The 13189-nt window shown below is 35.5% G+C and overlaps 1 protein-coding gene across 2 annotated transcripts in view; it reads right to left on the reverse strand.

Annotated features, from left to right (window-relative positions):
* Positions 1 to 5594: 5594 nt before the first annotated feature.
* The window catches only part of VPS13C (vacuolar protein sorting 13 homolog C), a 182807-nt gene continuing 175212 nt past the window's right edge, over positions 5595 to 13189 (reverse strand). For both annotated transcript variants that reach the window (XM_090270692.1, XM_090270691.1), the window contains 3 exons: positions 7916 to 8039; positions 6544 to 6627; positions 5595 to 6241 (listed from right to left, as the gene is read on the reverse strand). In XM_090270692.1, coding sequence (XP_090126818.1) covers positions 6140 to 6241; positions 6544 to 6627; positions 7916 to 8039 — 310 coding nt within the window. In that variant the 3' untranslated portion in view covers positions 5595 to 6139. The remainder of the gene's footprint in view (positions 6242 to 6543; positions 6628 to 7915; positions 8040 to 13189) is intronic.

The raw sequence follows: 13189 nt of genomic DNA on the forward strand, positions 1-13189 counted from the left end.
TCTCCAAAATTTTTATTTCCTAATTTTACACCTCAAAAGCCATGTTTCCTAGTAAACTGCCACAATAATATTAGGTCATAGGTAAGAATTCTCTAAAAAATATTTAGACAAAGGGACAGGTTAGATTTCGAGCGTTACTATGGGAAAAGCCTAAAACAGATGAGAAAAAAACATAGATAACTCTGATAAGAGCATGGAAGTTTCTAAAAATCCAAAGCCAGCACTGGCCACATTCATTGACATTTGACACAATTATCCATGCTTCTAGGAAGAAAGAAGAGGAAAAAGTGGAGGTTAACAGCGCGAGGCTGGTAGTTACTGGATTATACTTTCAGCTCCTATCGTCACCATAGGATGTTGGTTGGGTAAACCAGTTAGTGTCTTGTTTCTGTCCCATCTATAAGATTAATTACATGATAAAACTTTTTCAGTAAAGGGTCAGATGGTAAATACATTAGGTTTTGCTGGTCATATAGTCTGTCACAACTACCCAACTCTGTCACTGTAGCAGAACAGCCATGAAGGATGCAAATAAATGGGTGTGGCTAGGTTCCAATAAAACTTTATTTACACGAATAATCATTGGGCCCACAGGCTGTAATTTGCCAATCACTGGCATAATATCTACTTAATACAAAGAATTCAGTAAATTTAGAGAGGTATCATAAAAAGATAGAGAAAATAATCTATAAAGGAGAAAGGCTTAAATGAAGATGACAAAGAGGAAATGGGCTTGTTGCAGAGAAAAACTGACTGGTGTTATCAAAGTTTTCTACAAAAACAATAAAACCCAATGACCAATATCTGAAATCTATTTTTGATGAAAATTATTTATCACATAATTTAAACTATAGCTGGTAAAATTAAGCTTTACAGTCAATCTCTGGGGAAGTCACCTGGTTGTTCTTTAGGTTACACAGAATACTACAGAACTAAATTCTCTTTGTAAGGTATCCACTATTACCTTAGTGAATACTATCAACCTAGAGAATCATGTTGGCTTATTTTAATATTATTCTAATTACTTTCATACTAGATGTAAATTCTAAAAACATTTAATCTATCAGATACTTATTTAATATATAAGGGGGGGCAGAAATCATGACTATATTCTTCTGACTTGTACTTTTCCTCCAGTTTCCATAAATCTTCATGATGTACTATATCGTATGACAACATTTCAGTCCCCTATATGTCAACATCAATTACTTTGAACACTTTATCAAAATAACTTGCCAGCATCTGTAAAATGGAACGTCCTCATGGTATGAAGAGGGAAGAAAATTCTGTTGCTCATGGTTTCTCCTATAGTTTATGATTCTACTAAAATTTGGGAAGCCACTTAAATAGAAAGTTTTGAAGGTATACAGATCTTCAATCTCTTACCTGAAACTCTTAGGACCATATGTGTTTCAGAATACAAACCCTTTCAAATTTCAGAAGAGCACTGTGCTTCACATGCCGATTGCCTGTGCACCTCCCGTGAGCCTGTGGCAGTGCCCCATAATCAAATCTATTTGTCTCGCTACAGCTACACTCATTTATACCAACTAGAAGAAAGACCATAATTAGCCTCCTGTCAGTTCAGTTCAGAATTTTGCTGTCAAATGTCTTTTGCTTCAAACTTATGAAAAACCTTTTGGTTTTCAGAGCTATTTGAATTTTGGTAAAGGACTTCGGGTCTGCACTATGTAAAAACAATACAATCAAAAGGCCTTTCTGAAGGCTTTTTCAATTCAAAGAGTCCCATAATATTGATTACCCAAATAATACAGAGTTACCTGAAGAAACTTTCAAGGATAAATTCAAGAACAATCAGCCTGAATTCTTAACATTATTGGCAGAATTACCATGAGAAAAGTGCTTCCTCTGCTTAAGGAACCTTCAATTTCTTTTCAGAGCCAACCCGCTTTCATCAGTCTTAGTGGGCAGTCTGGTAGTGATTCTCACCCAAAAGCCCTGCTTCCTTGAGGACAGATGATTCTGGTATGAGTAATCTCCTGTCCTTTAAGAATCTTTGGTTTCCTCCCTAATAAAAAGATTGTTCTTCTAGCTCTGGCAGTGACTGCAACTCTATTTTAACTGGCATTGGTGTTTGTAGCTCTTCAAGAGGTTCAGTCCAGAACATTAATATTTAGTCCTGGCTGCACCTTAGAAACACATATGGAGCACTGTTAAAAAGACATGCACAGGCAGCACCAGATCGAATTTCCTTAGAGGCCCAAAGCACTAAGAAGATGATAGTGTCCTCCCTCATACACAATTCAAAACCAAAACAATACTGTATCCTGAAACACATGTAAGGAAATATGTCCACTGATCTCCCCAGTGGAGAAAGGAGGTGGGTGATGAGACAGAAAAAGACAGAAAGACAAATTGAGTAGAAGCCTCCCATCCCGTCTAAGAGAGGTTCCACAAAGCTACTTGAGTCTTCAAGCCAAAGTCAGCTGTCAGAGGAACTCCTATTCCAGGAATGGGCCTGCCCTAGTATCCTTGTCATTCAGAGTCAGTGTCTGACAGAAACCATAGAAGGCAGAGCCTCAGTGTAAATCCAGCTATGATTTCCAAGTGTGGCAGCTGGGCCCTTGGTCAAGTATTGGGTTGGCCAAAAAGTCCGTTAACGTTTTTTCCATATGATGGCTCTAGTAGTGCTTAGTTGTCTTTAATTTCATTTAAACAATTTTGTTAGATTGCATTGTGATAGCTGTCATATCAGCATGCACTTAAAAAAAAACATCAAAATTGGTGAATTTTGGGGCAGTTATTTTTACAATAAAGATGGAAGATTCCCAACGTTTTCAGTGTATTATGCTTTATTACTTTAAGAAAGATAAAAATGCAACTGAAATGCAAAAAAAAAAAAAAAAATTTGTGCAGTGTGTGGAGAAGGTGCTGTGACTGATTGAATGTGTCAAAAGTGGTTTGTGAAGTTTCTTGGTACTATTGGCATTTCAGCCAAATAATTCTTTGCTGTGTGACTAACACATTCCAAGATGTTCAGAAGCACCCTTGGCCTCTACCCACTAGAAGCCAATAGCGGGAGATAGCCGACGTACTCAAAATATCCAAATTAATTAAGTTATTGGTGAAAATAAAAAACGTCTTTTATTTTATGGAAAAAAACCTAACGGACTATTTGGCCAACCCAACCCATTCTCTGTATTCTCCCTGTACTGAAGATCTGTGCCACAGATATCCAAAGTGGTCAAGGGGCTCAGTACTCTCAAGGAAACTGTTCCCTCATCATCATCTTATGAAGCTTTTTCCCTTTTTAATTGAATTTATTGGCATTGGTTAATAATATTACATAGGTTTCAGGTGTACAATTATGTAATATATATCATCTGTATATTGTATTGTGTTCACCACCCAAAATCAAGTCTTTATCCATCCCCGCTTATCCCCCTTTACCCTCTTCCACCTCCTCACCCCTCTTTCCCTCATAATCACCATACTGTTGTCTGTGTCTATGAGTTTAGTTGTTTTTTTGTTTTTTGTTTTTTTGGTTTGCTTAATCCCTTCACCTTTTCACCCAGCTGCCAAACCACTCTCTCCTCCTCAGTCAGAGAAAGACAAATGCCATTATGATTTCATTTATATGTGGAATCTAATAAATAAAATAAACACACAAAACAGAAACAGACTCACAGATACAGAGAAAAGGCTGACGGCTGTCAGAGCCCTCCATAACTATTAATCTAACTCCTCACTATCATAGGATTAGAAGAGGAAAGGGGCAAGACATAAAATGTAAAAACAAATGTTACTTACAAACCTACAGTTTTCACACCTGTAAATATTTAAACAAACCCACAAAGTTTTCACACCTATAAACAATATATCAAATGTTTTATTTCTCTCAGTAGTTCATACGCAAATAATTGACTCCGAAAGCATTTTAAAAACACAAAAGACATTATTACACTTTACCAATAAATTATTTATGTCCCAGGGGATTAAATCAAATTAAAATGTTACCAATATTTGACAATTTTTAGAGATGAGGAATTTAGAGGCTTCTTATAAATTTTTCTTAGTTTGATGTTTTGTACATGCCATCAGTACAATAACATTCCTTAAGTATTTAGGACATTGTCAATAGCTGTGATTCATATGAAAAATATAATTAGATATCTGAGATTCCTGATTAAGTCAGCTTTAAAATAAAAAATACTAACATACTTGCTATAAAATTCTATTTGTACCGCTCCTTTTAATAAACAACAATTAACCACTAATAAATTCTGTTTAATCCCAGAAATTTTACATATAATACTTTTCTTCATAGAAAAAAATGATGTTGAAAAGGCAAAGACCACCCACCTGTATCAAAGGTTAAATATTTAGGGAATTAGTTATTATATCCTCTTTTTTGGAATCTGCAGTAAACAATAACTAGAACATATTTTTAACATTTTAAGGTCAGTCTTAAGAGACATGAATCATCGTCGTCGGCAGCCGTCCGTCTCGAGAGACGATGGTGTAGCTTCTTAAGAGTCTATCTGCACCACCGAGAATGGTTGTGCAGTCCGACTCGGGAGTGACACGGTATCTGTCTCCTCCCGTGTTGAGTCGACATCTTGCGATGACGCTGGAGTGTCCTCTCCAGTGAAGCTGAAGCTACAGAGCCTGGGCAGGGTGATATGGAGGGTCTGCTGTTGCCCATGCAGCAGACCCCCCCTCTCTTCGCAGCTGAAGGATCCAAGGGAAAGACGGAGTCAATACAGCTTGGCTTCAGGTGCGCCGCAGGAGTTGCCGGTGTTGACTACAACGTCAAACCGCCTTAGGGACTCCGGCTCCGGATTTTCTGTCGGGGTTTACTCCCTTAGCCTTTCCCCTGAAGAGGTATGCCGCAAGGCAGCGGAGGTTTTTTGGAATCAGAGTTTTCCTTCTCTGAGAGACATGAATAAAGACAGAAGAAACATTAATGTATGTCGACAAAAACAAAGCAAACCAAGTGTGTCTCCATCTTCATTTCATAATTAATTCAGTGATTTGAAATATCGCCATGTTAAAAACCATGAGCAAATTTAAAGACTTAAACAAGGAAATTAAGTACTTTTGAGCATTTTCATAAAAGCTTTAGTAGGCAGTGTATCTTTGATCAGCATAAACAAGATGCAGAAAAGGACAAAAATGATGCTGTATTGAACTGATTCTCAAAGGCATACTCTCTCAAAAAGCACATCTACCAATTACTTTCCATAGTGTTGTTATATGTCTTATTTTACATATATAAAGCAACTAGAAAATTTTCATTCTTCCTAATGTGTTTAAAATATATCTCTAGGTATGAATTATAATTGGGTATTAATTTCTAATGTCCTTAAATATATTTCAACTTATAAAAAACAATTTCTGGATATATAAAAATATGAATTTTTTTATTTCTAAGTCTTAAAAATATAAAGTGCAATATTTTCGCTTATCAGCAAATTATAATTATGCCATATAAATTCATTTTTGAAAAGCATGTAAATAATTTCCAAAATTTTATAAATGGTACATACATTATAGAAAACAGAGTACTGATATCTGAAGTTCTGCTTTTTCCATACGTCTTCATATTATAATTCAAGGAAGAAAAACAAACACCAAAGTAAAACATTTTTATTAGGAGAACAACGTTTTTATGAAAAGAATATAGTAAACATCGTTTCTGCCTTCAGTCAATTACCTAGTTTATCAAAAATGTTATCTCAGTTCAGTTATTGAACAAACTATCCAATATCTGTCCAAAGGTTTGTCCAAAACCTCTCAAAGAACATTACTCATTCTAAATTCCTTTCTTATTCTTGAGTAAGGACTTTATTTAATTAAAAAACAAGCCTATTATCCCTTGCTTCACAATTTTACCATTACTGAAAATTTCACTCAGAGTCTGAAGTGATATTTCTTCGAAGGTCTGACCCATTTAGGGGGCAATGTAGAGTGGATTAACACACACCTGGTGACAAAAGTAGAGTCAAAAGTAAAGGGGAAAACATGGAAAACCCAATACCTAGATATTCTAGAAAAAAAATATTCTAAAATGAAAGGATTGCTTTAAAAATTCTGTTCATTAAGGTAAAGAATAGTGATTTATAAACAAGACTGATGGTTGGTTTGTCTCCTTGTAGAAGTCCCCTGGTATCTGTGATTAAAATGGTGTTTGGGGCCTGAGCAGCTTCAGTGACGACTGCTTCATCAGTTTTTGCTGGTGTCTCATTGACTGTGCATCCTCGATGGCATGACATGCTCTCTGTAAAATACAATATTTATTATGAACAGTAAATAGAAGGACAGGCTATTTGATGGAGGAGGAAGGTGCTCTCCACACAGGTCCAAGAGCTATGGACAAGAATACACAGCCCAGACACTTAACGCAAAGTAACACTCTTTGGACCTCCTAAGTCCACAGCATATTATTTTAAGGTCATATAGTTATTCAAATATAACTGGAAGATCTTTTGGGAGAAATAATGGGTATTGTTAATTATAGCAGATTTAAAAAAATAGCTTTCAGCTAAAACATCGAGATGTTCTTTGATAGAAATTGTTTACCTCTGCTGTGGCAGCATCCCGCAGGTAAATTTTCCGGACGCAGGCTTGATTGGCACTGTCTTTTTTGTGGAACAGACCCTGATCCTATTTCAAAAGAAAGAATGACAGAAAAAAACATTATTCTGGGGAAGAAAAAGACATCATAACCTTAATTGGATGCTTCTTAAATGTCAACTCTATTTTATAACCATACAAAATACACACAGTCAGATAGAATAAAAGATAAATCATTTTGGCAAAACTGTGGGTTGTTAGAATTTATGAAATTGGATGAGTATACATCTTCTGTATAAAATAATGGCTTTTTGTACGTTATGATAAATAGCCTACAGAAACACCACTTGATAACTCATCACATCTGACAAATCAAAAAACCCTTCTTCATTTCCTTGGCTGATAGATAAAATTCTTATATAATGTAAAATGCATTGAGTCAATTCTCACCACTGATGTGAAAAAAAAGTGATAACTGAGGAAACTGTAATATATATGCATAGTGACACAGTCTTTCCTAGCTTGGAAATTACATTTCATTTACTAAGGCACTCTTCAATAAAATTTTGACACTCTACAATGAGAGAAAGCCAAAATACAAAACGGTGTAGTTTCATATTTTCTTTCATTTGTAAACTTCTATGAAAGAAAACATAAATTAAAAAATAATAGTATCTGTATCTCTATTAAATGTTAAAACTGTTTTTCAGAAAGTTTCAGTAACAGAACTAACATCATTATTGTTCAGAAAAAAATATACTACAGAAATTACCATCTTCAGAATGACATTTTTAGTTTCTTTTGAAGAGGTGAAAATAAATTTATATTATATATAATAAAAAATTATGTATTTCAAAGTAAAGTGAGTTTGAGAACTAAGCAAAAGATCAGCTATCATTTTTGTTAATTGCCTGCTATGCAATGAAAAGTTCTTCCTTAAAAATGATGGGGAGGAAAGACTTGAAAGTCTTATATCCTTCAACTCTATTAGCATTCTACAAATGCCAAATATTATGAAACATGAGTGTTTTTGACATAACATTTATAATAATCTCCTAAAAGCCTAAAAAATGGACTCTTTCCAGAAGTATCTAAGATTAGACAGAGCAAAACTGGTATCCATATGAAATTTATAAGATCTTTTATTTCCTAATGCTTTAGTCTCCCAAAAACGAGGCATCGGCATCCTAATTCTTTCAGTAGATAGACTTGACATTTCACTCTATACAATCAAGGACTGTCAGAATAAAGTACAGTACACAAATAATAACAATATCTTTCAAATATTTTGTGCAATTAACTGTAAGAGCGAAAAAGCATTAATTTCCACTCATTTAACAAATTCTTGGCTGTAAAAATGTGATTCAAGTTTTCTTACCTTAACTGAAATGTTTAGCAGATTTCCAGTGACACCAGGAGGAAATACAAAATCCTCAAATGTATGCTGCCAGTCTATGGACATAAGGCCGAGGATTTCAACTTCCTTTATACACAACACTCGCCTATTATGCAAAAGAAAACAACAATGTACAGGTATTCATAAAGACGCTTCGTGGTTCTAATATTTCACTCTGTAGGATGGCACAGGCAGTACTTAGTGGACAATATAACCTGGCATCAAAAATAGTATGCTCTGCATAAAAATGTCTAGATAACTGTCAAATAAGGAGCAAATAGGGCACCTACCAATTAACAAAGCCAACTTACAAAAATTCTCTTCTGCCAATCTTGCAGAATTTACAAAAGTGCCATTTTTTTTTGAAATTGACAAAAAACTGAAATAATCTTTTAAGCACATAGAAACAGGCTGTTTTCTCCTCATCTGGGAAGCAATAAAGGCAGAAGTTCCTAAAAATGTCTTACTTGGAAAATTATTAATTGCTCTTTACTGTCAATCATTTATGCCTTCCAGTCAAGAATGAATGTGCAGGAAATGTCACAAACTTCAAACGTCAGCAAAGATTCACATTAGGCCTACTAATAAATATCATCAGGTTTGAACATTTTAACACTAATGTACTATATATTAGTTTTACTCAATAACAATAAAAAATATAACAGAAACTTTAAATGGTATGCACACTGATTTCCCATTGAGTGATTCAGATTAATTACTGATATAACTATACTTGACTCAAAAGGTTCTCTAACACAAAGCAAAACTAGGAAGGTAGAAGAATTGTTAATTCTACAGATATATAGGGAGCTGGAGAAACAAAGAAGATAGGTTTCTGCTTGAGAGGTGCTCAGCGGCCAGGAGGGGAAATAAACATGTAAATCAGCACAGTTAGATAAGTGCAATAGGAGATGTGCAGGCAATTTTTTGGGACACAGGAGAGGACTGATTGTGCTGGTAAAGTCAGCGGCAGTAAGAGCTGATTCTTGAAAGGAAGGAGTTTTCTAAGTGGGAATGGAAAATTAAAGTCCAAAGGGAACTGTGCATTGACAGATATAAGGGTATAAAAAGGGGAAGATTTACTTGAGGAATGTGGAGGACTAGCTGGAGTACCAGATATATACAGAGATGAGAAAAATAGCTTAGTGCCAGATCTTAAAGGATGTGTGTGTGTGTGTGTATATATATATATATATATATATATATATATATATATATATATATATATATATATATATATATATGAGCCCTGGCTGGTTTGGCTCAGTGGATTGAGCGTCGGCCTGCGAGCTAAGTGTCGCTGGTTCGATCTTCCAGTCAGGTCACATCAGAGAAGGAAAACTCTGATTCCAAAAACCTCCGCTGCCTTGCGGCATACCTCTTCAGGGGAAAGGCTAAGGGAGTAAACCCCGACAGAAAATCCGGAGCCGGAGTCCCTAAGGCGGTTTGACGTTGTAGTCAACACCGGCAACTGCTGCGGCGCACCTGAAGCCAAGCTGTATTGACTCCGTCTTTCCCTTGGATCCTTCAGCTGCGAAGAGAGGGGGGGTCTGCTGCATGGGCAACAGCAGACCCTCCATATCACCCTGCCCAGGCTCTGTAGCTTCAGCTTCACTGGAGAGGACACTCCAGCGTCATCGCAAGATGTCGACTCAACACGGGAGGAGACAGATACCGTGTCACTCCCAAGTCGGACTGCACAACCATTCTCGGCGGTGCAGATAGACACTTAAGAAGCTACACCATTGTCTCTCGAGACGGACGGCTGCCGACGATATATATATATATATTTTGCCATTTTAGGAAATTCTGACTTTAACCTATAGCCAATGGAAAATTACATGATAAAACTTTAGAGTCATGACTTTAGTGGTCATGGAGCAGAGGTGGGATAGACAATCAGGGCAGGGAATAATTTTAATAGTCCCATCAGGAAATAGTGAGACCCTCAAAGCAGTGGCTGTGCAAAGGAAAAAAGAGCTAGATTCCCTATGTTTATAAGGTAGAGGTAGATGAATTTGGTGACCAATGGAGTATAGGAACCAAACAGACCTGTGGCATAATAATTCGCAGAAGATGTGATATTAAAATTTTGAGCTTGAGATTGTGCTGTGCACTGTAAAAAGTTCAGCATGCCTAGCCCCAGCCTGCTAAGTGCCCTCCAATCACTGCGACAACCTCCATTCCCCTACACATTCCACATGGTCTCTAGGAATTGGGTTCCACGCCCTCCACCTCCGGCCCTAGTAGAGAATCAGATAGAGCTATGAGTTAAAGAAATCCATTACAAACCACTGTGTCAAATCCAATTCACCATTCCAATTGTCTCAGAATTCCCTCTTCTCTTGACCACACCAATAATATGTTTCCTACCACCTTAAATCTCCTTCGTTTTCTTTCTCTGTGTTTACCAGAGCTCAAAGTGCTGCTCCTGGTTTGGAAATGGAAAGCCACATGACAAGGAATGCAGGCAGGCTCTAGGCATTGAGGGCACCAGCCTCTTATACACTGATGGTGTAATGGACTGAATGTTTATATTCTTCTCCCTCCCAATTCATATGTTGAGTCATAACTCCCAATGCAATACGCAGAGGTGGGACCTTTGGGAGGTGGTTAATTCATAAACAGAATTAATGCCCTTATAAAAGAGGCCTGAGAAAACCAGCTTGCACGGTCTGTCATGGGAGGACACAGTACGAAGAACCATCTATGAACCAGGAAGTGGGCCCTCACCAGACACACAGTCTGGCAGCACCTGGATCTCGGACTTCCCAGCCTCCAGAACTCTGAGAGAGAATGATGTGTTGTTTAAGCCACTTGACTACGGTATTTTTGGGATAGCAGCCCAAAGAGACTAAAACAGATGTTCTTTTTTTTTTAAGGTCTGCTCAGAGAACAATTTCCTAATGAAGATTACTAAAATAAAATATCACACAGGAGTTAGGACCAACTAGTGGAGCTGCAGCCTAATAAAATTAGGTCATGAAAACTCATATTTTGTTTCTAATAAATAAAAAAAAATATTGAGACCAAATTTTGGATAAATTTCAATATGAAAAAACTAAAAGCCCTATGTATTGAAAAATTCAATAAATAATCATTGAAATGTCAATAATACATTGGATAAAAAGGGCTAATATCTTTAATTTATATAGTGCTGTTAAACTCAGTAAGAAAAAGGTTAACATAATGAAAAACAAATAATGGATATGAACAAGCAATTCATGGAATAAAAAATATAAATGGATGATGACTGTATTAAAATGTTTATATTCATTAGCAAACAAATAAATCCTAATTAAAACAAATTACTTTCTACCCATTAAACTAGCAAAATCAAAAAAGTTTAAATAATATCTAGTCTTAGTAAAACATATGCTTCTAGTTGTATGTAAAAAGTAATACAGTCTTTCTGATAAAACAACTTGGCAATAAATAAAAAGGGCCTGAAAAATCTTTACAACTTTTAAATCAACAATCCCAATGATAAGAATTTACTTGAAGGAAATTTAATTATAGAAAAAATACTTAGCTGCAAAGATGTGTTTATAATAATACAACATTGGGAAAGAGAAAACTGAATGTCAAATATTTAGGCAGCATTTGAGAGTTATAGTATATCCATAAATATAATATTACGTAGTCATGAAATATGTTGTCAAAGAATATTTAATTGTTTGGGAAGATAACCACAATATATACTATTAGGTGAAAAACCCAGGTTAGTTAAGTACACATGGCATATTTTTTTGTACATAGTTTTTATAAATTACATATACTGCAAAAAGTCTAATATACCAGCTAATATCTCTGGATGAAGGAATTGCTGGTAAAGGCTATTTTTAGTGGTTAATGTATAATTATTATTCAAACCACAGCATTTTTAAGAATGAAAGGGATAGCCACTAATAATTACATTGGGACAAAAAGTACAAACCAGTTCTGTCCAAGGCAAACCACAGCTTTAGTTATTTTCACTTTCTTAATTATTATCTGTGTCAGGAGTGAGCAAACTATCGCCTGTAAAGCCAAATCTCGCTGTGGCCTATTTTAGTAAATACGTACAACTATACTGGAACACAGGCACCCAGTTCATTTACATGCTACCCACAGCTGCTTTCCCACTACAAGGGCAGAATTGAGTACAGATGGGAAACATGAGATGGCCCTCAGAGCCTAAACTGTTTTTAAAGATTTTATTTATTTATCTTTAGAAAGAGGGTAAGGGAGGGAGAGACAAGGAGAGAATCAATGTGTGAGAGGAACATCAATCAGTTGTCAACCGGGGACCTGGCCCACAACCCCAGCAAAGTGCCTTGAGTAGGAATCGAACCAGTGACCTTTCCACTTTTCAGGGTGACACCTGACCCACTGAGCCACACCAGTCAGGGCTGAAGCCTAAATTTTTAATATCTGGCCTTTTAAAGAAATTTTGTTGACTCCTAAACTGTATTATCTACAATGAATAAGCATAACCTTAGTAATAAAAATTAAGTTTTTTTTTAAATGCTGATTTTGGAAGAAATGCTATTTTTATGTAATCATTAAAGATCAAACAGATCAGCATAATGATAACTATCTTAATCAAAAAAATTCCTGTTAGTAAGAGTCTGCTACAAAGAGACTTAGTCATTGTACTGGTCAGAAATATTATTTTTCTAATTGCCTCCTGAAAAGCTCTGTAAGTGACTATTTAAAATTACCATGATTTTTCAATTTACTTGAAAAAAACATAAATGTGCAATGTATTAATGTATACAGTAATATTCCCACAAAATGACTAATCAAACAAGAACTAAGTATTTCCAAATAAAAAAAATTTAACTAATTTACATTGCCCAGTGTTGATACAGAATTTCAAAATGAATTAACACATTGCTATTGCAGCTAAATACAATATACAATACAAACAACACTGTTTCTGGTCTAATCTAATAGATATATAATAGCTTGTAGGTTTAAGTCTGAATCCTATTATTTTAGTTTTCCTTTCTCTCCTTCCTAACCAAATATATTTAAATACATTAGTAAGGAACCTAAGGCAGATTTTGCCTACCCTAAGTACTTTGCCTTAGTCCTACAAAAATATGTAACTTAGAAAGTTTTGAAAAATATTAATCTATAATTATCATTTTGGAATAAGTAATGTAGGGAAAAATCGTAGGAAAATAAACAGTAGTTTGGTCGAAGTTCTTTTATTTGGAAAAATTACCTACAACTCCCAAAATATTTAGAAAAAACTGGAAAAAAAAAACA

Source organism: Furipterus horrens, unplaced genomic scaffold (assembly GCF_987537825.1).
Source record: "Furipterus horrens unplaced genomic scaffold, mFurHor1.1.pri manual_scaffold_3, whole genome shotgun sequence".
NCBI lineage: Eukaryota > Metazoa > Chordata > Mammalia > Chiroptera > Furipteridae > Furipterus > Furipterus horrens.